General features: G+C 46.8%; 1 protein-coding gene across 1 annotated transcript in view; it reads left to right on the top strand.

Moving 5' to 3' along the window:
- The window catches only part of RERE (arginine-glutamic acid dipeptide repeats), a 307,198-nt gene that overhangs the window by 157,446 nt on the left and 126,067 nt on the right, over window positions 1–23,685 (top strand). The window contains 2 exon segments of the mRNA XM_044445541.1: window positions 17,131–17,236; window positions 18,326–18,422. Of these exon segments, the coding sequence (XP_044301476.1) occupies window positions 17,131–17,236; window positions 18,326–18,422 (203 nt within the window).

The following is a 23,685-nucleotide window of genomic DNA, read 5'->3' as shown; positions in this document are numbered from 1 at the left end:
GCCAAGTCCTTGGTATCTTCTGGCCCTCCTACATAGCACACGGCTTTACATATTTGTACTACAAAAGTACTCAAGAGAAACCTCAGCTCCCTGTGCAGTGTTTATGATCAAAGAACATCATTAAAACCTAGACAGACCATAACGGAGTGTATTCTATTACACCAGGCGACATCGGCTATCTGAAAGGCTTTTGAAAACGGTGTGCCAATTTACAGGTTACTTTCTGTGTATTTTTGAGCTCAAAACATCTTTTGTTGCCTTCTAATCCAAGCTTTTTGAGTTCCAGAACAGGCCGGCCCCCTTAGCTAAAAGATTTCACACTCTGAAGTGCAAAATTCCATCGGCATGTGGTAAAATATCATCATAAATCTTTCATCTGGATGCTGCAGCTGTCAGTGCGCTCTCGGTCTCGCTTTCTGTCTCTTCCTCTGCACTTGGCTGTGTAACCTACTACTCTGTGTAATTCCGTCTACTGCATAATCTTCACCTCTGATTAGACAGGGCGTGAACCCTGGGTGCTTTCTCTTCCCACGCAGGAGCTTGCTGGCTTTGGGGGGGAAATGGCACGGAGGCTTGGTGTGTGGGTGGGTGTTTTTCTTTTTCCTCAAGTGCCACACATAAAAGAACACAAAAGCCAGCTACAACACTGTGGAAAGGAGCCCTGTGGAAGTGTTTTAAGAAGTGCTGTTTTAGGCTCTGTTTTGGGGAAACCTGTCAGTAGTGAATGCAGGAAACAGCCCTATACTGAGCCCGATGCCTTTTTCCTTGGCTGATGGCGACTCTCCTGGCTTTTAAGCAGGGGCCTTTCCCTGTCCTGTGCGAAGGTGCCAGGAATTGAATTTCGGACTTCCTGCCTGCGCTAGCATGGAGCTGTAGCTCCTTTTCTCAATGGAGCCAGGCTAGCTGTCTGACAGCAGCGCTTTCCCAGTCTAGGTCCTTCCAGAGGAATTGGCTTCCCGCTCCCTTGTCCCTGACTGCTGGCCATGCTGGCAGGGAGTGATAGGAGTTGTAGTCCAAAGCATCTGGAGGGCTTTAGGTTGTGGTAGGCTGCTCTGTTCAAGGGGAAAAAAGAGGCAGGTGTTTACTTTGTATGGCCAAGCCCTTGAAAGCGTTCCAGTTGAAATGATGTTGAGTGTGCACTTGCAGTGCGGGTAACTTGTTTTTCATCTTCACATTTGTTTGTTTGTTTGGTTGCAAATCTGATTTTCCACATTTTCGCTTTCAGCTGGAACTGAAACTAAGCAAATCTTTGTCAGCTGCATGAGCTGGTAGGTTGTGTCTGTGTTGTGGTTTCTCACAACCTGCTGATGTCGTGCTCTCTGTCTCCTTCTATTCTTCCCTTCCACAGATGACTTTTAGGTTGTATTTTAGCAGCCACCTTCCTCTTTTTCAACCCCTTGCTCCTTTTTGGTTAAAAGGGCATGGGAATTGCTCCACCACCATATTGAAACAGTGAGAGCTCAGTTTAAGTAGCTCTGATGGCTTCAAAAGCCCCCTCTCTACTTTCTTTAGCTCAGCAATTAGGTGTGAACCAAAAACCAGAGATGACAAGGTGGCCAAGTGTCAGGCACCCTCTGGAAGGGCGTCCCCTGTGGACCTCACCTTCTTCCAGGCTTCGGTGGAACCGGTAATGGAATTTAATTATCAGGTCACATATTGGATGCTTAGTTAAATGCATCTGTAATACCATTTGTTGTTTAGGTAACTGTTTTGGTTATTGTGCCTGACAGTGAGTGTGTGTGATTTACAATGTGCCTGGCGCCCAGCGCAGCAATAGAAATGCTAATCGGGCAGAGAGCCGAAGGAGGCGGGCCTCTGCTATCAATACTGCCCTCAGCAGCCCGCTGCCAAATTTGCTTTGGTGGGAGAGATCTAATCTATAATCAGAATGGAGTGGGGCGAGAGCGGTAGATATTAACAGGAAGGGGATGGAGTGGGGAAGCTTGGATCAGAAATAGCATTTATGGCCTTCCCCTGAATTATTCTAATAAGATTCATCCCCGTCATGTTGTCTCCCCACCTTACTGCCCAGCAGCTCTTTCCAAGACAGCAGCTTGGCTTCCTCGCAAGGAGAAGCCCCCGTCGTCCTGGGGAATGTGTGGCACTCTCCGTTTGTTTAGTAATGCACAGGTTGAGCGGGCAGGCGTTGAGGCACAGTCCTTAATCATGCCGCGCAGCATCAGCTCCTCCCAGAGCAACCGCCTGTCCTTGGAGCCTCCTTCCCCACGGTTCCTGCACTCTGCTTTCGCTTGGTGCCTGCGCATTGCATTTATATCCTGCCCTTTCCCCTCCTGTGAGGACCCCGGGGTGGCTTTTATTCTCACAAAACAGCCCTGTGAGGTGGGCTGGGCTGCGAGCGGGTGACTGGCCCCAGATCACTCAGCTTCAGAGCTGACTAGAACCGGGATTGCCCAGGCCTCAGTGGCTCTCATCAACCACCCAGTGGGATGCCCTCAAGGAGAACAGGGGTGGAGCAGCTGCCCCGGATCCCGGAGGGAGTACGTGGCCCCAGTGGCTAGTAACCACCGATAACTTTCTCCTCTATGAATTTGTCAAATCCCTTTTTAAAGCCATCTGTGCTGGCAGCTGTCACTGCATCTTGTGGGAGCAGATTCAGTCGTGTTCATCAGTCCTGAAGGCCCATAGAGCAGCTTCATGGGACAGCCCCAGGTACTAACTTTCTACACACCATGCACATGGTGTCGCACTTCTGCCTTGTGTGTCTCTCCTTCGCCCCCGTCCACTTGTTTTTTTGTTGTTTTTTTTAAGCTAAAACTCCACAAATACTGCAACCTTTCCTTGTAGGGGAACGGTTCCAGCAACTTGATCTGTGTTGGTTTCTCCTTTCTGGACCTTTTCCAGTTCTACAGTATCCTTCTTGAGGTTTAGTGACAAGCGTTGTGCAAGTGAGGCTGCACAAAGGCATCACATTACTGGCAGTTTTATTCTCAGCTTCCTAAAGCTGCCCAACATAGAATGTCCCCTTGCCCAAATGGCCACACGCTGGTTTTCCTCAGGCTACAGGTCACAATCCCAAGATTCCTTTCCTGGACAGTCTGCACACAGCAGGATATGAACGATTCGACTTTGCCCCCTGCTTGCACATCCTTACATGTATTAAACTACATTTAGTATTTTAATGGCTGTTCCCCAGTTTGGAGAGATTCTTTTGAACCTTTTTATGGTTCCTTTTTTGAGCATCCTAATTACAGTTGAAAAGCACTGCTTTGAATGCAGATACTTGGGAGTTGGGAGTGTTTGCATGCTTCCATCATGAAAACTGTCCATTTAAGTCAGCTCTCTGTTTCTTGGACTTCAGCCATCTACCCATCCATAAGAGTATCACTCCTCTTAACCTGTGACTACTAAATCTATGGAATCACCTGTATTTATTCGCTTCTTCACACTTTCTGAAACTTCCAAAAGGTTGGAGAGACACATTTTACCTTTGTAGAAGCCATGTTGACTTGAATTCAGCAAACCCTACTCTTATATTTGCTTGATAATTTGATCTTTAATAATATTTCCAATCAATTTCCTTGCTGTGTTGCTTTTCCTGCAAAGCAAGGTCTTTCAGGTCTAGTGAGTGTGTTGTGATAGGTTTGTTTAAAATGGCCCAGGTTGAACAGGCACGTGTTCAAGCACAATTCTTAGCATCATCTCCCCCAAAAGCATCTTTACAGATTAGGGGTTTTTTCCCTTTTCACTCTGTCCCCGACCTCATTTGCTCCACTAAGGGGGCAGCACTGCCAACCGTATTGCCCACACATGTATGGATGGCTTGCTTGCTGGCCAGGGGAAATGGGAAACTGCCATATGTCGAAGCAGACCATGGCTCCGTCCAGCTCAGAAGACTCTACTCGGATTGTCACTGGCTTTCTGGAGTTTCAGGGAACATTTGCAGCCCTACCAGCAACCGAACCTGGAGCTGTCTGCCCACAAAGTGGGTGCTCCGCCCCGGGCTGTGACCACAGGAGCGCAAGACAAATTTGCGTGCGCACAACTTCCTTTGCACGGATCCGCGGGCTGTTCCCGCTTCCTCTGCCTTTAAATTGTGCTGTGCTGAGATGCCCATGATGCCCCGCATCGCTCGCCCCGTGATTCCTGGTGTTTCTTTCTCTGTGGCTCCTGGCTCTGAGCATGGGAAGCGGCAAGTTGCTGGGAACGGTCTTGGAGGCTTGTTGCAGGCAGCTGAGTAACGGTTTGGCAGGCGCACTTTTGGTATTGCAAATCCCGTCTTGTTGCGGCGGATTGGCTTTCCCTTCCACTTCTGATTCTGCTGTGTTGTGGTGCAGATACTCCCCGCCCCCCACCGCCTGGTTTCTATGTGTATAGTACACACATTATGTTTACATAAGCATACATTTTGCAAGTGCCTATGCCTGACACGCCAGGTGGCTCAGAAACTGTTTCTAGCAGTTGCTCTTTAATTGTGCATGAGGGGAGAATGGTGAAGTTCAGCTGCGTAGCTGAAAGGGTTTTAAGCAAGAGAAGGCCATGACATGTTTTAAAAATAGCCAGCCCTTTCTTGAATCAATTGCCTGTACCAGTGTTTTCCAAACTTCTGATAGCTATTTCTTTTATAGCGCCATATAGAAACTATGCATGAGTGAAGAAGGAGAGTAGAGAAGCTTTTCTGCTTCTCCCTCCCTCATTATGCTGAGATCCATGATCATCTGGTGAAACTGATGGAGCAGACAAAAGAGAGTCCTTTGGTAACACCTAAGTAATCTGTCCTCAGAGTGCAAAATTGCCAGTCTGAGGGGCCAAATGCAGCCTATCTGGGGCCTCACGCACTTCCCCCAGATGGATGGGCCATTTCCTCCTGGGTGGTCGGTTCCCTTCCGCTGGGCTCGGAATCATCCAGTTTTTCCTCCCACCTTACAGGATGAAATACCTCTCCCAAGGCTGAGCTACTAGGAGGAAGAGCTTAACTTACAACATGTTGGACAGTTCCTCTGAAACGGAGGGGCTGCAGCCCTGATTGGTGCAATTGTCTGCCACAGGATAAGATAGATGGTGGGCATTGTGCCAGGGTGGCTTTAAGAGTGTGCTGCTCAGATTCATAGAGGAGGAGAGCAATGCCTTCACATTCAGAGGCAGTACCTCTTTGAGGAGCTGGTGGGGAGCGACCACGGCTGTCTTCCTGTCCTTATTATCAGCTTCCCAGATGTGCCTGGTTGACCTGTGCAGGAAGCAAGATGCAGGGCTAGATCAGTCTTCCCCAGGCTGGGTCCTTGCAGGTGTTTTGCCTATGGCTCTCATCATCTCTGACTAGTGGCCATACTGGCTGGGCATGATAGGCCAGCAACATGTGAAGAGAGCTGGGATAGGGAAGACTGGGTTGAGTGTCTGATCTAAAGTTGCCCTAATGGTGTATTTGAAGGGTGGGGTATAAATCAAATGCTAATAACTGCAGCAGGGTTCTGAATTAAACTGACAGACACATTTCAGACTTATTTCTGAAAAGCTTTTTTTTTTTTTTGGTAGAACTTTGATTTCACACCTTGGATGTGGTGGTGTTTCCCTGTGCTTTTAGCTAGGACTTTCCTGAGAGGTGGGAAGCAGGCTAGAGCTGTGATGTGCGGGGAGTCAGCTGTTGGCATTTTTCAAGTAGACAGTTGTGTGTCTTCACTGGGTGTGATGGAATGATCCAATCAGCTCCAGGTTTCTGAAGCCCCTTCCGATCAGTGACTCTTCCCTTCAACCAGCGCAGATTGTTCTTCTTCCTCTTTGTTAGCTCTTGCTTTTCTAATAAGCCGAGATCTAGTGCAGTTCCTTCTCTCTACTGGGTCAGAACAAGAGGCAGGTAAGCAAGCAGGTTGCCATGGTGAAAAGTAGGAACCAGTCTGGGGGCCTCTTGGCAGTGGCCCCCTGCTGACGTGTGGGCCATTGGCAAGCACCCGACTGCACCTCCCTTGGGCACTGGCCTTTGCATCCACTCAGAGATGCAGCAGCAGTGGGGGCTGGCTGGAAGGAGGCAAGATCAGAGCAGTGAGTTGTCAGTACTGGCTGGTAATGGGTCTCTGGGGTTTCCAGCTGGAGTTTCTTCTTTCCCTGCCTTAGGATACCTGGACTTGAACTTGGGACTTCTCTCATGCCATGCAGCTTTGCTTTCCTGGAAGCTACGGCCCTGCCTGCAGGAACGTTTCGTTTATCTCATAATTTCTTGTGGCAATGCTGTCAGTTCTCTATCCTATTTTGGGATTTGTGTCTAGTGCCCAAGTGCTTGTAAGCCTTTGTACCATTGTCGTAAAGCCACCTGTCCACCAAAATGCTCCCCCTTGCTCTCATATGCTGCTAACAGTGAGATCCATGCACACTTCTGCTTGGCTTATCTGACATCAGGTGCTACTGAGCGAAATTCAAAGAACATAAAAAGGAAACAGAGCAGAAAGATGCTTCCATGGGATTAAATGAGAGGTGGTAAGCAATGGCCTGTGACCTTTTGCGAAATAGTTTGATATTTTTTATTTGTGTGTGAGACGTATATATATTTCTCAGCGAGGATAAAATACTTTCCTTGCAATATTAACAATGACAGTTCACTTTAGAAAGAAGTAGTTTTTCATTTCTCCGGATTTTCAGTTCAGCAAAGACTAAATGGAAAGTGTATATATAAGGAAATAAATAACTCTTATTTTAAACCACCTGGAAGGCCACTTCGGTTGATGTTGAAATGTGAATCTCTCTCCTTCTGCCCTTGGACTGTGAATTTTGCTGTGTACAACCTCCTGCTGTTTGAATTCTTACCTGGGTTAGAGGGTGCCTGTGTGTATCTCTTCCGTCCTGCATTGCCTTAGTTAATGGCTCCTGGAAAAAGTTCCACTTCCCATCCACAATCGTGGACCTGTTCCGATAGCTTAGGTTGGGCTTTTATTCTAGGCAACTCAAGGAAAAGCAGGAGAAGAGAAAGGTCTTGACTCCAGTCCTTCAGCAGGGGTGCAAATGCCACCGTTTGATGCCTTTCCCCACTGATTCTTGGAAAAAGCAGCATCCACAGCAGCGGTGACCCCATAGTGCCTGTGGGCATCAGTGTACCCCTGGACATTTCTGTGATGCTTGCCAAGGTGTCCTCCCCCTCCACTTTCTCCCATTCCTTTTAAAATAGCATGTTTCCTTACTGGCAACTGAGATTCTTTCAAAGCAAAGTGAAGGCCTCTGTATCGTGTTCAGTCTTTGGGGCAAATTACGTGTCCTTTGCCCTGCCTCCTCTGGCAGCCACTTTGTGATGACGCTCAGGACAGTTTCTGAAATTCACAGTGGGCCTACACGCCCCAGAAGATCTCCTGTCCTTGATTTAGAGCTGTCTAATTGTTTTTTTTCCCAAAGTCATGATGCCTCTTATTACTGGTAGTCTGTTCTTCAGTTGAACTTGCAACTTCCTGGTTCAAGTATTTTATGTTCAAATAAAACGTGAGCTTTAAAGCTAAAATTCCAACAAGACTAATGCCCACTTCAAGAGTACTCTTCTTTTATTCACTGGGACATATGATGGTGCCTTACACTGAGTCACCCCATTGGCCCATCCAGCCCAGTAATGTCCAGTGTGATTGGCAGTGGCTCTCCAGGGTTTCTGGCAGAGATCTTTCCCATCACTTGCTCCACAAACCTTTTAACTGAAGATTTGGTGGACTGAACTACAGACAAAGCATTTGCAGTGCTGACTATGTATGTATGTATGTATGAGGCCGAAGGGGGTAACCTGCTTCTGAATAGCATGTATGACTCCTTGTGTAACTGTGCTCACAGCTTTAGTAGGGATTCAACCCAATAAATCCATAACCAGCTTCAGAGAAGATAGGGGTGGAAAAATAGGCCGTGGGCTAAATGAACCCTATGCCTCAGTAGGAAAGGTTTGTCCTATAAAAATTTCAGTGGTCTCCCACCTCTGCATGCATCATGGAGAACATTCCCCAGACTCACGTTCTGTTATCTAAATTACATACAAGTAGACCTACAGTCTGTTCCTCCCAGGACATCGACACCTGTATGTTAGTAAGCAGTGCCCTCACATTTCAGTCACCTGCTGTTTGCAGTTTTCTTTCTATAAATCCAAACATACTGGAATATAACATGTCCCCGGATCTAATTACTTATGCCACTGGGGTGCTTTTGGCAGCTCTTGCAGTGTAATGTGTTGAAGGAATGTCTTGTGCCCATTTGGTGAAACGACAAGTGATCTTAGTCTCAGAGAGACAGGAAAAGGACAAGCCCTTCCCCAGGACCCAAAAGCCATTGCTATGCTGATTGGAGGCCGATGCCAGAAAGGATGCCCTTTCATAGGGGATGTTTGCCTCACCAGAAACAATTTTGAATATGGGGGAGACAAATGAGCTGGAAGATGAATAACATTAGTGTTAAATTATGTGTTGATTCCCGGTTCATGTCATGCACATTTGCATTACTCTGCCTTCTTTGGTTCAAGAACATTGTTTTCATTGTTTGTAATGGAGACTAAAAAAAAATTGATGTTTGAAGATTCAGAAATGTTGTTAACTCTTCTGTATGCAAAAATGAGGGGCTAACATTATTCCATCACACATTCCACCATATATATTATGTGTTTTCTGGAACTTGGTGTTTTGGTATTCTAAACACATGATCATGATGGGGAAACCCCCTCAAAATGGTATCAAGGGACATTTTATATCTAGAAATATAATTGAATTTCAGGTATTTATTTATTTATTTATTTATTTATTTATTTATTTATTAAAACATTTTTATGCTGCCCCATTCGCCGAAGCCTCGGGGCGGCTCACATCATTAAGTTAAAGTAATTATAATATAAATTAAAATATAAATATAAAATTAAAATACAGCAGTACAGTTGGGGTACAAAAACTGCAAATGCAGCATTTGTATTGTTTTTCTGGATACCTAAACAGTGTTAAAGCCAAATTGGGAATGGGTCTATTGAGGAGGAGAAAGAGGAACTTCTGCTGTAATTGAATCACTTCAAAATCATAAGGTTCAATTTTTAACAAATATCAAATTAAATGGGACATATAGCATTCTAACTTGTTTCATAACCATCACACAAGAATCCCACGATCACTGAATTGCGCCCCCTGTCGGTGTGAAAGGAAGCACTAGCTTAAGATCTGAACCCAATGCTAAGATTTCATTTGCTATTTTACTCCAGTTGTATTTTCAGCATGGGAATTGGTGTTACAGTGCACAGGAAGAGACAGAGAATAAAGTGCGGGCTCAAAACCAGAACCTAGCAGAAAAGGCAACTGCAACATTTACTGTAGTCTCATGAAAATTCACGGCAAACAGGTCTGTGAATTTCCAGGTTCCTGATTTCTAAAACAAAACTGCCACCACCCATCTTGTCTGTTAAACTTGCAAAAGGACAGAATGAGGCAGAGCCATGAAAACTCCCTCTCCACTGTGAAGAATTACTGATATAAAAAGGAAGTCCTTTTTGCATGTGCGTGTTGGGGAGGGGGTGGAAAAATGAAAAATCCTACATTGTTCCATCAATATATCCTTTCTCCAGCGTAGATCACAGAAATCGGACTTTGTACTGAAAACAACAGTATTGGCTACCCCGAGCTGCTTATTCCTTGGCTCTGCTCACACTCCGCTGAATACACTGATCGATTATCCCCGGCTTAACCAAGCCTTCTCATTTCCTGCCTTCCATTACTGCGCTCAATCAAGCCAGCGGTTCTTTGAGGGCTGGCTTGTGCACAGAGATAAGCCATCATGGCCTGTTTCTATTAGAAAAGCTCTTGTAGATGGAACAGTCATTAGATAACACTAACAGGTTTAAAGGTTGCAGTCTTTGTGTTGGTTCAGGTTAAGAGGACAGGAGTCTGAAGAGGCAGCTGCGGCAGGGCAGCCTTGAGCCGTATTCAGCTGGAGGTGCTGAAATCTTGTGCAACAAAGAACTCCATAGCAGCACTAGTCAACTGGTCCCCCCCCCCATTAGATGCAATGAAATCAAGGTTTGGGAATGTCAGGGCTTGTTGGATGCAGAGAGATCGGGATTGGGAGAGGAGAAGGGCCTGTTAAGATTCCACACCTTCCTTCAGGACTTGGCTTGGGAAGGAGGTGGGTGTCGCTCTGTTGCCCCAGTGACTCCCCTAAGGCATTGAGGCCAGTCGCCAAAGAGCCCTCCGGCCTCATTGCTCATGCCTTGGAGCCTAGCTCAGTGGCAGGAGCACACGTCTTGCGCGCAGGAAGAGCCAAGCTCAAGCCCTGGCATGTCGTGTTGGAAACTTCAGGTAGGAGATGCCAATCAGAGAAGGTGATACCAGTCCAAAAGCGCAGAGCGTATGAGGCGATAAAAGGCAACTTCCTTTGTTCTTATGTCTTGGAAATGCTCTTCCTTGAGAAGTTTTGTCTGTGTTCTTCAGCTCTGTCTGGAAATTACCTGTTTCTGACTTGGGGTCCCTTCTCCCAGCGAGGGCTGCCAGTGTGGACTTGGGGACTGTATGAAGAAACAGCCGTCAGTTCCATGTGTAAAAAGCAGCCTTTTCTCCAAGGAATGGCTACCTTTAGGGAGCAAGAGAAGGCTTCCTGCTGTGTGTGGAACCTGGCTGCCCTCACCTCTTACCACCAGAGTTCCCAAACAAAGCCACTTGCTTGAGGAGGGGAGAGGAGGTGGCATCCTGGTTCCACATAGAGTATCAAATGGTGGGAAAGCAGGAAGGAGAAGGGAGGTTCTTGCGCTTTTCAGCAGCCTGTGGCAACTGGCATTATTTGTTTAGGCATCTGGTTGACCTATCTATCCATATGTTAACATTTGTGTTTGGCCTATTACTATTTTAACTGTATTATTTTATTTAATCCTGTTATTGACATTTTTGTTGTAATGGCTGCCCAGAGAGCAGGATGCTAAGGGGTGTGGTTTTTACACAAATTTAACAAATAAATAAATAATCTTTGTGTGTGTGTGTGTGTGTGTGAGAGAGAGAGAGAGAGAGAGAATGAAAGGGCTTCTCTTGTGGTAAGAGGTTGAATGCAATGACCTTTTGAGGCTCACACAACTTCATAATTCTCTGTATAGCCATTTCAGTGAGTCACAGTATATTAGAAGGTACTGATGCTTTCTGCAAGGATCTGATTTCCACAAGCTCGCACACTTTGAGCCGTGTTGCTGTGCTGGAGTAAGCAACTCAGTCTGATTTTCATGGTTAAGCCTTTTAAATTAATTGGACACAAAAGAAGCAATCACTGGGACATGATCCTTTAAAGGGGAGCTATGATTTGCTAGAGAAGTGCTTTCTGATATCAGCCGAGAGCAGATTGCGGCAAATTAATGCGTCAGCAATTTTTCAGTTGCATCATCTGTCAGGGGATTTAAATGTAGCCGGTTATTTTGTGCTTCTGTTGTAAACAGCAAAGGAGGTTTTTGTTTGCTGTTCTTCTGTGTGTAGGTGTTTTTTCTTTTTAAAGACCGCCTGCCACGTTGGCACTGAGGACGACTGTAAAACGCCAAAGGCCCAGCGTCAGCATAGTGGAGCAAATGCTGAGCCCTTCTGTTTGGCTGCATGCGGGGGAGAGGGGACCATAAATTTTAAGCTGCTGTTCTTGATACTGGGTCAAGTGCTTTCCCCCATGCATGTTCTGTAGAACCCCAGAAACGGTGGCAGAGGAGAGACACTTCACCCTGTTTTTGGCCTCCGCTCAGATATCTGTTTCCACAGCCAAATAGGTCCAGTACTCCTGTGTTACAAGCTGGGAAGAGATTCCTTGGAGATGGATTTCAAACTTCTCAAGCAAGAGGGGTCATACTTTAGTTGTAATGGTGCACATAACTATTCATTAAGCCACCAAAACAGCATTTTCCTCGGAGAAAAGCAAAGCAAAGAGGGACAGTAGAACAACGAGCATTCTGCAAGAAGTAGCAAAGGGGAAGAATATAGTAATGAATGCAGAATGCAGCTTTCATTTTAAAAGTAACTGCCAAGTTCCTAGCCCTCATGGCTTTGAATGCATATTTGAAAGTGTGTGGGCGATGCCTTCTGGAATCTGGGCAGAGAGGTTGCTGAGTAAGACAGTGTTCTTGGCTGAAATAGCAGCTGTTCGCAACAGTTGTTTGCATTCTCTGTATTTGGCACCCTAAAGTGCCCCAGTTCAACAAGGCTTTCACAAAGAATATCTTCAGAGGCAACCGTGAGGAAGGATTGGGCGAGGCGTGGGGTGGGCTCGCTATTTCCTCCACCGTTCTTTGTCACGGTGCTGAACTGTCTCTGAACTTGCTTTCTCGATGCAGATAAGCAGAGCGAAACCGACAGCAGGAGTACAGGCTGCAGCCCCACAAAAACGCGGAGGTCAGGGATATTAGCAGTGAACAAAAGCCCCGGCAGAGTGTGAGCAAGCAGTGAGTCTGTGGGAGAAGTGCCCTGCAGGTGGAGATGAGTCTCAGCAGGTATTGTCCAAGGTGCACAGAGATCCCGCGTGCTTGCCTCGGCTCCGTTTGGTCTGCCACTGGCACGCAGAGGGAAGCCAAGTATTCTAGCTTCTGGTTTGATAAAATGCGGTTGAAATGAAATGGCGGGTAAGCGGGCTCAGAGAAAAGGGCACCCTCCTTCCCCTGCTCCCCAGGCTGTCGTTCTGATTCCATTCCAGAGCCCTGAACTCCGGCTGTGTTCATCTTGCTGCTGCTGCCAGTCTGTTTTGTTTTAGGAAATGGAATAAGGAAGTTAGATGGGCACACCACACTGCGCGGAGACAGGTGGGGGAACAGCCAGAACTGGGCTGTACATCAAAAGAGGAATTTGTTTGTGGTGCATGGGGGCGGCGGGGGGGGGGAATAGCTCCTTCCTTCCCACTCCCTCCTCGTGAAAACTGCTAGCAAGAAGCCAGTATGTCTTGGAACGGGCTGTATTTATCTTAAAGAACTTCACACACATCCTATCCAAGGCTGTTTTGCAGAGATCTGTAAACACAGTGGCTGCATGTTGTCCTGATCAATCAGTATAATCAGCTTAAAATATTTTGTCTATCAATATGCCCCTAATTAATCTGACAGTATGCTTTGAGGTAGTTTATTATGCTTTAATATCTGTATCTGGCAAAACTTGTGGTTATAAACCGCCATCGAAGAGACATTCCTCTGCTACCGCCTTGCCTCATGCACAGGAGGGAATGTAAGAGAGGGACAGTATGGTGTAATAGTTAGAGCACGACTGCAGTTTACCACTTTTCCAGGTGGCAGCTTCCTGAGTTGGTTTGTCAGACTAGGACAAGGAGATCAGGTTTACTTCCTATCCCGGTCGTGTGCTTTCAGTTTTCCCGAGTTCATCTGGTTGCCATGAGAGCTACACAGGAGTTGGGAGAAAAAGCAAGTTTGCTGTCTACTTGTTTGGGAGGAAATACTCCAACACCGACCTAAATCACGGAAAAAAAAAGTTTTCCTCATCAAAACAATTATACAGTATTAATCCATTATTTTAAAAAAGCTCATGTGTAATCCAGCAAAATCGCTTTAATATGGGTGGCAACCCTGATAAATATTCAGTGTTTAGAACTGGCAGGACTTCATTGGAACATGAGCCTCAGTATTGCTGTGTCGACACTGTGGGGTTTCTCTCTGGTCATAAGTTGTGGTGCATTAAGAGTGGAAGCTTTGGGAAGACTCTTATTAAGGACCTGCAGGGGAAGGCCCTTCTTTTAGTACTGTGAGATGTGTTGTGGCGACATGGTGTAGGAAATTCTTAGGGTCTGCTCCCAGCATCTGGGATCTCTGTTCAAGCAAGCCTTTGGTGTGCGAAATGGTCTGGAGTTGCGTGCTTCTTGTTCTCTGTCAGTGTTGGTATCTTTTTAATGTATTTTGTTCTCTTACTACTCTTAACTTGTTAATGCTTTTGCGGTTGTCAGCTGCCGTGAACACCATTTTCTTGGTGGAAAGGCAGGGTATAAATCAAATGAATAGATCAATGAATCATTCCTCTTGGGTACGCAAGGCGCAGAAGTGCCATCTGTGGTTGTTGTCCAGGGACGTGTGGGCAAGGCAGTTAATAATCCCCTGGACCTTTCTTTAGAGGCAGACTATCAAAACAGAAGCATGGGAAACCAAATGAGATCAGTGACTTGGAAAATCCAGGTGTGTGTATCCACCACCCTCCCTTTCCCCCCTTTCCTCTCTTCTTGGGTGTTTGCTGATCAGATCCTGAAGCCACTGCCACCCGCAGCGCCAAAAGCAGCACATGAGATCCAGGCTTCCCACAGTTTCTGGGATGGCCTCCTTGCCGTGCAAGCTGTAAAGCTTCTTCAGTGATCCAGTCTGGGGATCTGGGTGCATTTCCCATGTGCAGCTAAGCGAGTTCAAAATATTCCAGAAAGGTCTAAATTTCCTGAATTGTCTTTTGAGGCTTATTGTAAACAGCTGCATATCTCTCTGTCGCAAGCATTCTCTTGCGCTCGCACCTTTCGTCAAAATGTTTCCCAGAGCAGCTTCCATGCAGTTCGAAAAGCAAGGCAGCCCCTGCCTGCAGGCTTTCAGTCTAAGAAGCCACGGCACCTAAGGGAAGGGAGAAGGGAAGGAGTCCTGCTTCTCCTTGCCTCAAGCGCCATATGGTGTGCTGGTGTTTGTTTATTTATTTGATTTCTGGCCTGCCCCGTTAGTCACGTGACAAAGATACACAACCAGTAAAACCATACGAAGGCCAGATTATGGCCGCTGCTGCAAGCAGGTGAGGAATGGGCTGGCCTTTACAGATGGCATCGCTTTACGAGGAGGAGGAGGAAGTGTCCAGGGGAGCTTCTTCATCACCCGCTCCTCTGACTTGAGAACATAAAACCCTCAGGTGTGAGTATTCCAGCACTTCCAGTGCTGTCTTCCCTTCCTTTACATAGGCACCCCGCCTTTCTCCCAGAGCCCCCTCTTCATTTCATCCTTGCAGCTGCCCAGTGGGGGGGGGGGGCGGGGAGACTGGCCCAAAGCCACCCGGTGCACTGCGGGGCCGAGCAGGGGCTAGAACCCCAGGCTTTCCCAGTCCGGCAGCTCTGCCCACCATGCCATCACGCAGCCGAACCTGGCGGCTGAATCCAGGGGCCTCCTGGAAGTGGTGCGTGGGGTATTTGCTCTCATTCGCCCCTTGGAGCCTTGTGAGCGGGCCCAGCAGGGCCCTGCTCCGGGTCTCCCCCAGCTCTGCTGCGCAAGAGTCCTCTCAGCTGCAGATCTGGGGGGCCACGCCTGGGATGTGGGGCATGAAACATGTTCCGGCCCTTGCTGTCAGTGGCGCATGGGCCTAGCCGGCCTGCCCTTGTCTTCGCCTGCCAGTGTTTCAGGCAACTGCTGGTGCTGTGATGCCAGGAATGGAACGGGGGCCTTCTGTGCACAGAGCAGCTTTTCTGCCCCTGAGCTGCAGCCCCTCCGCAAAACTCTGATTGGACTGCCATAAATTGTTTTTGCCTAAGCCTTGGAAGTGCTGATTCCTTAAGCTTGTCTTTTTAAAATAGGGTGGGTGACATGTGCTCCAGCCAGTTTCTAGAAATCTTCATTTTTTCCCCTGGCACAATGCTGCCACTGGCTGGTTGTTTTGAGGTATAGCACTGGCTTTCATTTACGGCCTTTGCATCTGTGTGGGTCGCTAAGCCAGGGAGAAGGTGTTGTGTGTATATGTGGGGGGGAGCTACCCACATAACTGGCGGTCTAGCGAGAGTAATATGCCCCAGTGCTGCTAACCAGAGCTCCAGTGCTTTATTAAATGGTTCCTGGCGTTCTAGAGCAGTGTTCCCTGCCACATTTTCTGAATGGGTTTGTAAATTAGAAGGCACGGAGAAGCCCATCTGAAGTGGCCCTTGCGTCCTGGTCCAAGGAGGAGACCATGTTTGACTCTGCACAACGACTGCTTTTAGGACATGCTTTCCATAATTGGGGTCGTGGCTGCAAAATGTCACTTTCCTTACATGAACAGTGGCTACATGTTCCGTGACTTCATGAGGCCAGATGTTATTTCCTTCCTGTGGTTTGTCTCGTAAGCTGCTGGGTCGTCCGCCCGTCTGTCTGTCGTCAGAACTAGACTGATTAGATACATCTTTTCACAGCAGAATAATTGTATACACTTTACTGATTCTGCAAGCACTAATAAGCACTTGGGTTTCGATAAAATGGGCTACAGGTCACAAACGTCAGCTTACCTCATGCTAAAATACATATGTCAAAATGCATTGCACTGAGTTCTGTGCACTTGGATAATTGTGTGTGTGTGTAGTTTTCTTTTTTTTAAATTGGGGCAAGGTGGACCATAATAAGAGAGTTCCACCCTTAAAGGCAGCCTAGACATAAATCTAAATAATAAAAAGCAATTAAACAAGGTAACTCTCAGGGGTTGTTCTCAGCACCCAGTCATGCTTATTATGAGCGTCAATGTTGTGGCAACCTCACAGGGCTGAAAAGGAGTGCAGAAAAATGCGTAATAACCATATGCAGGCTATTCATGCCATTTTGATGCTGAATGTCACACCCTTCACACTGGAAACCTGTCAATGGGAAATATTTCCTTGTTTTCCTTCCACCCAGAAAGAAGCTGCTTAACCCTGCTTTTAGCGCGAGCCTTCTTCTGCTGAATGAGTGGCATGTGGCTAGATTAAGTTAAGCCCGTTAGCAGAAGTCCGCAGCATGATACCTGGGGACACTGGGTGGGTCCACATGTCATGACGCTCCACCCTGGCAATAAACCCCGGCAGGCTGCTTGCTGTGAGAAGAACCGACGACTGCTTTCTCCATGGGGTGCTGCCTCTCTTCTCCCCTTTCTGTCCACCAGCTCATGCCTCAAGAGACCCCGTAGCTAAAGCTGCTCCCCCCAGTGCCATGGGGAGCCGTTCGGCCTCTCTCGGGTTCCCCCTCCCCTTTATCTTTTCCCCTTCCTTCCCAGAAATTATTTTTTATGAACTCTGCTCCGCAAACCGCTTTCAGCCTTTCTGCCATTTCGCCCCCATTTTCCGGGCCCAAATTGCACACAAACCAGTTCGTCATTGTTACCTTAAAATGAGCTCAAAGCAGTTCAAGAGCGCAAGTGGGGGAGTGGGGAAATGCGGCATTCTCACCCATTTGGCATCTCTGCTCCTCTGCAGGAAATAAGCTCCTCTTTCTAGTAGTTCTTATCTGCATTTGCACTAGAGAATTTAAATGATGGCATCCTTCCTTCCTTTCTTTCGTTTCAGAGCAAGCGGGACCACCTCCTCATGAATGTCAAATGGTACTACCGCCAGTCTGAAGTCCCGGATTCTGTGTATCAACACTTAGTTCAGGACCGACACAATGAGAATGGTAAGTCAGACTTGGGGAGGGTGTAGCGTTCTTTGCGCTGCAAGGCACACGCAGCTGCTTGCCTGCTTGTTACACTGGCAGCCTCTTCCTCCCATGGAAAGCTCAAAGCAACTGCTGCTGGATTCTTGGGCCGCCTTCGGTGAAGGCATTGCTCAGACTGGGGCCCTTCTAGCTTTGGCAGTCCAAGAACACTGGCTGCCTTCAGGGCATTGTCTGGGACCTGTGAGACAGATGAGACAGGAGGCCATGGAAAGGGACCGTTCTCTAATTGTGGGGGCCCCCATATACAATGCTGTGGATTTCTGAACTTTAGGAAAATACTGCCTTTTCTCTTTTCTACTACCATGAGAATGAGAACTGTGTTAAACAACTTGTTCCCCTCTGGATTGTTTGGATTGCAATTCCCACCATCCCTGATTGGCAGCTGTGGTGCTGGAGGCTGGTACGAGGTGGAGTCCAAAGCACCGGCAGGGCACCAACTTGCCTACTGTAAACTTGGGACTTCTTCTGAACTACCCATTGAGACCATAGGGATTCTGCAGAGGGCAATATTTCCATGCTTTGTGAGGGTAACTGCAGCCAGCTACAGCTTCCATGTGTATGTTTGGCCTGTGCACTGTCTCCTGGGGAGAAAATACCACAACTGGAAGGCTGCAGGTGGCTTGTTGTATGTCCTTGCCGACTGAACAGTGTGAGGAGAAAACTCTCTGAAGGTTGTAGTGGTCATGAACAGGCATGGAGAAAAGTAGTGGGATCTGTATGTTTAACATTCGTCTGTGAACATAGGAAGCTGCCTAAAACCAGGAGCTTTTCTATCCAGTCCAGAGACGTGCTTCGGCAGCTGCCATCTAGAGTCAGAAGCGGAGAAGGCTCTTTCTCATCACGTTGACTGGAGAAAGAACCCAGGAGCATCTCCAAAGCAGGTGTTTGACCATGGAGACGAGGTCCCTTCCCAAAATGTGGGCTTAGAGTCCAGGCAGCTCCTTGTGTCTCTCGGCCTCTAGTTTGATTGCGTTTGCCTCTGAGGTGGCAACTGGTATCAGTTCCTTTACAGTATGCCAGCTAAATGGGTGGCTTTTTTCCCTTCAGATTCTGGGCGTGAGTTGGTTATTACAGACCCAGTGATCAAGAACCGGGAGCTTTTTATTTCGGACTATGTGGACACCTATCATGCTGCTGCCCTCAGGTGAGTTGCCAAAGGCCCGCTGCAGAGAGAATTTTCTTGAAGCTCTGTAGAGACAAAGAATGCTAGCTAAGAGGGTGTCATTTTCTATCCTTTTAGAATGCGGATAAACAATCCCTCCTGTGTGTTCTCTGTGCCTTTGTAAACAATAACTATAATCATGGCCATTGTGATAATGTTGCAAGCAGGCAGGTGGTGATGGAGAGACCTCTGGATCAAGCCCTTTGCAGCGAAGAATGTTTTTGCCCATTAAGATGGTTTGGAAATTTGCAGTGTTGCCCAGTCAGTGACAGCTCTGACATGACAGAGCGGTGCTTCGCTTTCCTTGGAAGAGAGCGTTGGCCACTGCTGTGTTTCCATGCCCAACTCAAGCAATGTGCCGGCTTTGATTTCTTTATTTTTGTAAGCCATCTTTAGAGTGGTTTATGGCCCTTCTGGCAATGGAGGCGCATTCTTCTGTCACTGAATCAGTAGCTTGAGTTTGTATCCCAAGCTTAGACTCAGTGTTTGCCGAATTGTTGCAGGGCAATTCCCCCCTAACCTTTAAAAACAGAACAACAAAAAGCCCATAGGAAAACATGTTCTTGTACTTCTGAATGCCCCCCCCCCCGGTTGTTGTATAGAATTAAATATTTGTATTTGAAATTTGAGCGTGTGTAGGCTATTCATAAATGGGAATTAGGAGGGAATGAAAGAACCATATATAGTCTTAAATGATCTTGGCTGTTCATGCATTAGTAAATCAGATTAGATTATTGTCATGCACTCCGTATGGACTGCTTTTGAAAGTGATTCAGGAGCTTCGGCTGGCTCAGAGCTCTGAGGCCAGATTGTCATCTGTTGTGGGAGCTCAGTTGGTGCCTTTCCAGACCAAGTTCAAAATGCTGATCATAAGCACTGGGGCCAAAGCCACTTGCGACCTCCTCCTTAGGCGCTTGGACCTGAAACTAGGCAGGTGGCTGAATGAGATGGGCCTTTTCCTGGTGTACCAGCCAGGATGCGTTAATCAATTTAGGGCTCTTACCAGCACTTCTCCCACAACCCAGAGAAGGCTGCATCTTCACGGTTTTCATTTTGAGGTATAGTATTTTCAACGTGCATTATGACAATGGGGTGAGGTGGAAACTTTCTCTGGCTTATTTTGCTTTTAGTATCTCATAGTTCAAGCTGTGCTTCTTTGATTGTTTGACCGTCTTTCTTTTATTGTGTTGATTTTGTTTGCCATCCATGATGGCCTTTGCACATATACGCTTCCTTGAAGTATACTGAGGCCCTGCTTTAAACTTATGTGGAAGCAAGACTGCCCAAGAAGCGAGGCCTTATTGGTTGTGGCTCTGGAGCTTGGGAATACCTCTGCATAGGCTCTGCACTTAACTCGCTCTTCGGTTAATACCATAAAGGCCATTTTTCTTTTCCATTGTTGCTGTGGGCATTAGTCCAATTCATTACCTTTGGTTTGGTTTTCTGCTCCTCTTGCTAACATCTGTGTATTCTATGTTGATTTTTTGGGGGGAGTCTTTTTTTTGTATTTGTGTTTTATTGTAAACTCTTTAGTTAATGGTGTATTAATTGTGCTTAACAAAACAGTTTAATTGTGTGCTCTTCAGTTAATTGGGTGGTTGATTGAAATGTGTACTCTTTAGTTAATCAAGTAACACAGTTCTGAATATAAGGTCTGAGGTACTAGCTGTTCTCATTATGTACTTGCAGCCATGTCATTAAGGTGTGAAGGGAAGGTTGCGATAGTTAGACCTGCAGATGACATGGATCCAGGTGCTAGAGTGTTTTCAGTGAGCTCTTCTACTACGTTTATCAAAAAGGCTCAGTTCAGTCCTGAGAACAGCCCAGTTTTTGACAACTTCAGGTTGTTGTCAGCAAGCTGTGCATTCCCTTCCGCTACAGGTGGGAGTGGTCAAACAGCCCAGGGATTCTCTGTTCTTTCCCTTGGTTGTTTAGCATTGTCTGCAACCCAGAAACTGTTTTGTTAGCACTGCAAACTTGCTTTCTCACAATTCAAGGGTAATCATTTTGCCCCATGTCTTAAATTGGGGCTGGAATGCCAGCATCTATACAGTATCCTAGAAGGTCTTACTGGACACTAATATGTAATCTTGGCCAATGCAGTCATTCATTTGATTATGTAGCCAGTAGCCATGAAAAATAATAAGCAATCTTGGCCTTTTCTTCATCACTGGGTTTCACAGATCCAGTTTGGAAAGGAGAACACAAGAAATCATAGAGAAGCTTGTTCGTCTTCAGTCAGGAATGATCTTGAACAGGAATGATCTTGAACAGATAGAAACCAAAATCAAAGGCATACCTGTTCCTGGTAAAGGTCAGCTGTACATGAGTGAGGATTTGATCTGCAAATTGGGATAGTGCAGGAGCAGCTTTGGAAATAGAGGGAGCTGAAGACATGAATTTGGTTGGTTGCCTTTACCTTGTTTCTGGCCTTGATGTCATTACTTCAGGTACATACATCCCTTTCACAGCTGATTGGTTGGAATTAAGTCCTCAAACGGTTGGAGATTTGTTGGGATTTTGACAGGGATCCTTTGGGAGTACATTTGGCTGGTTTCCGAGTTCAAACAAGTGTTGTATTAAACTGTGGGTGTGGGCTTGTTTGGCGTAGATGGCCATGCAGTGCCGAAAGGTTTCTAATTTGTCCCAAGAAACATGCCTTCCCCAGCCCCTGTGTGTGCATATGTACGAGAGAGAGAGAGAAGTAGAAGCAGTTCTGAATCCTGCATCATGCTCTGTATGACAACTTCTTCTGATTAACCTTCACCTAGGGAGAGTTGATCAGTTTCTCTCTCCTTTTTCTCCTCTTCCTTGGTTTAAAAAGTGAAGCACTAACAATCTTTGGGGAAGTAGTCTTTGTTGTGATGAATTCAAATGTGGGGAAAAAAGCAGCTGGAATCATGCATTTCATTTTGAGGCTTGCTGAAAGAGCATGTGGATATTGTCAGAACGTGAACTGAATTATCTCCTTGCTGATAATACTCAGATGGTGCTTTAAATAAAGCCACCTGGAGACGTGTTCCATGTTTCAAAACCACATGGCTGAAGTTACTTCCTTCAAGTCAAGCCAGCTGTAACCTCTGGTGGAGAGGAGAGAAGCAAACCTTTTGATTTGACTTATTACTGGGTGGTGGTTATTATATATGAGATAAGCCTGGAAAACCCTGCTTGTCTGCTGTAATCTTCTCCAGAATACCAGAACAGTTTTTATGTCTCGAGGAAATTAGCTTTCCAGTCTTAAATTGGCTTGATGGGAGGAGAATACCAGCAAATGTGAGCTTGGCTCGATTGATGCTGTCGAGCTTGAAAATGTCATTGTCAGCTCAGATGCCAAGAAAGGCTGTGCATCTGTAATTTCAGAGCAGTCCTGTTGTGTTTTCATTGGCTGTTATTTTTGTGAGGGTTTGGGGAAAGATCAGGAAGTGGGTAACAGCAACAGAAATAGGCCTTGGGCGGCTTGGAAGTGCTGCTCTTGTCATCTGTAGTGGATGCACGGAGTGCCTTTGTGTCATGGCATCCGGGTAGTGGAATGCCCTGCGTAGAGCGCCTTGCCTGGTGCCCACTTCGTCACTTCAGTGCCAGGCAAATACCTTCATTTTTCTGTAGCACTTAGGGACATTGCAAGATGCTGCATGCCAATTTTATCTAGTTTGGCCCATCTAGCTTGCTGTTATTGACACTGGCTCTGCAGGGTTTCAGACAGAATTTACTTCATTTAAGCAGTTTGGAAATGCTGCTAAATAAAAACGTTCTGGTTCGCATCCAACAAGAAACCATGGTTTAATTAACACAGGGTTAACCTGTGATTTGGTTTACAGATGACTGAGCAAATTGCATGTTTTTCCCACACTCCCTAGGCTGTTTGGATCCTTCCCATTCTGCCAATCCCTCCCTGTATTCCGCATCCCTGCATTGCACTGTAGTATTTTCCTGCAGAGGGACTGGTGTTATCACTTGTGCCTGACAACTCTGTAGCCTGGCTAAACAACCCACAGTTCTGACTGCACATTGAGTGACAACCCATGGTTTAATCAACCCAGATTTCATAATTTCACAGCAAACCATGGGTTCTCTTTGTGGATTGTTCATGTTTAACCGATGTTTTGTGTTTGCATGCGGCAGCAATGACATGTAATTCAACAAGCCATACTTAGTTATATTATGCTTTAGTATTAGTTGTAAATGCGGACAATATTTAAAAAAAATTACTGTGACATATTGTACATCATCCAAAGAATTTTAATCGAAGAGGGTGGCACAGACATTGCCTAAATAAATGCTGCAGGCAGCATTCTAGAAATGCCTGCAGCGTTCCCTTAGCTCAGCCGTTCCTAACCTGGTACCCAGCAGATAGACCTCACTCTTACCAGTGTCATCCAGCAAGGCCACGGATGAGGCCTGCTGGGTGTTGTAGGCCAAAGCAGTTGCAGGAAGCCAGGTTGGAGAAGACGGCTGTAGTCATTCCACCGCACAACGGTCCTGCTTAGTCCAGCACCTCTTTCCGGCAGCGTCCGAGTCGATGCCTCAGGGGGACGCCCACACGTGGGCATAAAAGCAGCGTGTCCTGCAGTCGCTCCTTGGCGGTAAACAGCCACCCGCCATGGTGGGTGCGCCTCTCCGTGCTCTCTGCTGGTCTCCCAAACAAGGCCCACTGAAAAGGACAAGCACGACACGGCTGCAGTGCTCAGGCAGAGCGCAAGTCTTGACGCGGGGCACACCGAGCTGCTGGGTCGGAGCTCCCCAGGAGCCAGCACATGGCACCCATGCGCATGGTGCGTTAGCAAACGGGAGGGAGCTTTGGGTGCCCAGACGGCCTTGTCTTGCCTCTCCCCTCCCTGCAGCACGACCTGTACTCCCCAGGTGGTTGCCTTCTTCGGCTGCTTGGGAGCTCCTCTGCAAACCCCGTGAATTCGACCAGCACCAAGGAGGCCAAACTTTGTTTCTGGTGAAGCCCTTAATTTATGCACGTATTTGTTTAACAGCTGCTGGCCTTTGTCTGGCCTCAGCAGTTTGCTTGCTTGCTTGCTTATATTACTTGTATACCACTTGGTATCATAAAAGCTGTAAGCGGTTTACATAAACTTATACAATACAGTATGAAAGCAGTGCAACAATAACACGCAGATGAAAAGCATTGTCAGAGAGCAAACCAGAGCATGGGAAGTTGGAGCAATTTAACAGGTGCATCTGCAAAGGTCTCTTGTTTGGTGTCATTGAAGCCTCTCCATTCAGGCTTAGGTTTTGG

The sequence above is a fragment of the Varanus komodoensis genome, unplaced genomic scaffold, assembly GCF_004798865.1.
Source record: "Varanus komodoensis strain SLA01 unplaced genomic scaffold, ASM479886v1 scaffold48, whole genome shotgun sequence".
In the NCBI taxonomy this organism is placed as follows: Eukaryota; Metazoa; Chordata; class Lepidosauria; order Squamata; family Varanidae; genus Varanus; species Varanus komodoensis.
The sequence above is the reverse complement of the archived record's forward strand: the minus strand, read 5'-3'. Positions and strand labels throughout refer to the sequence as shown.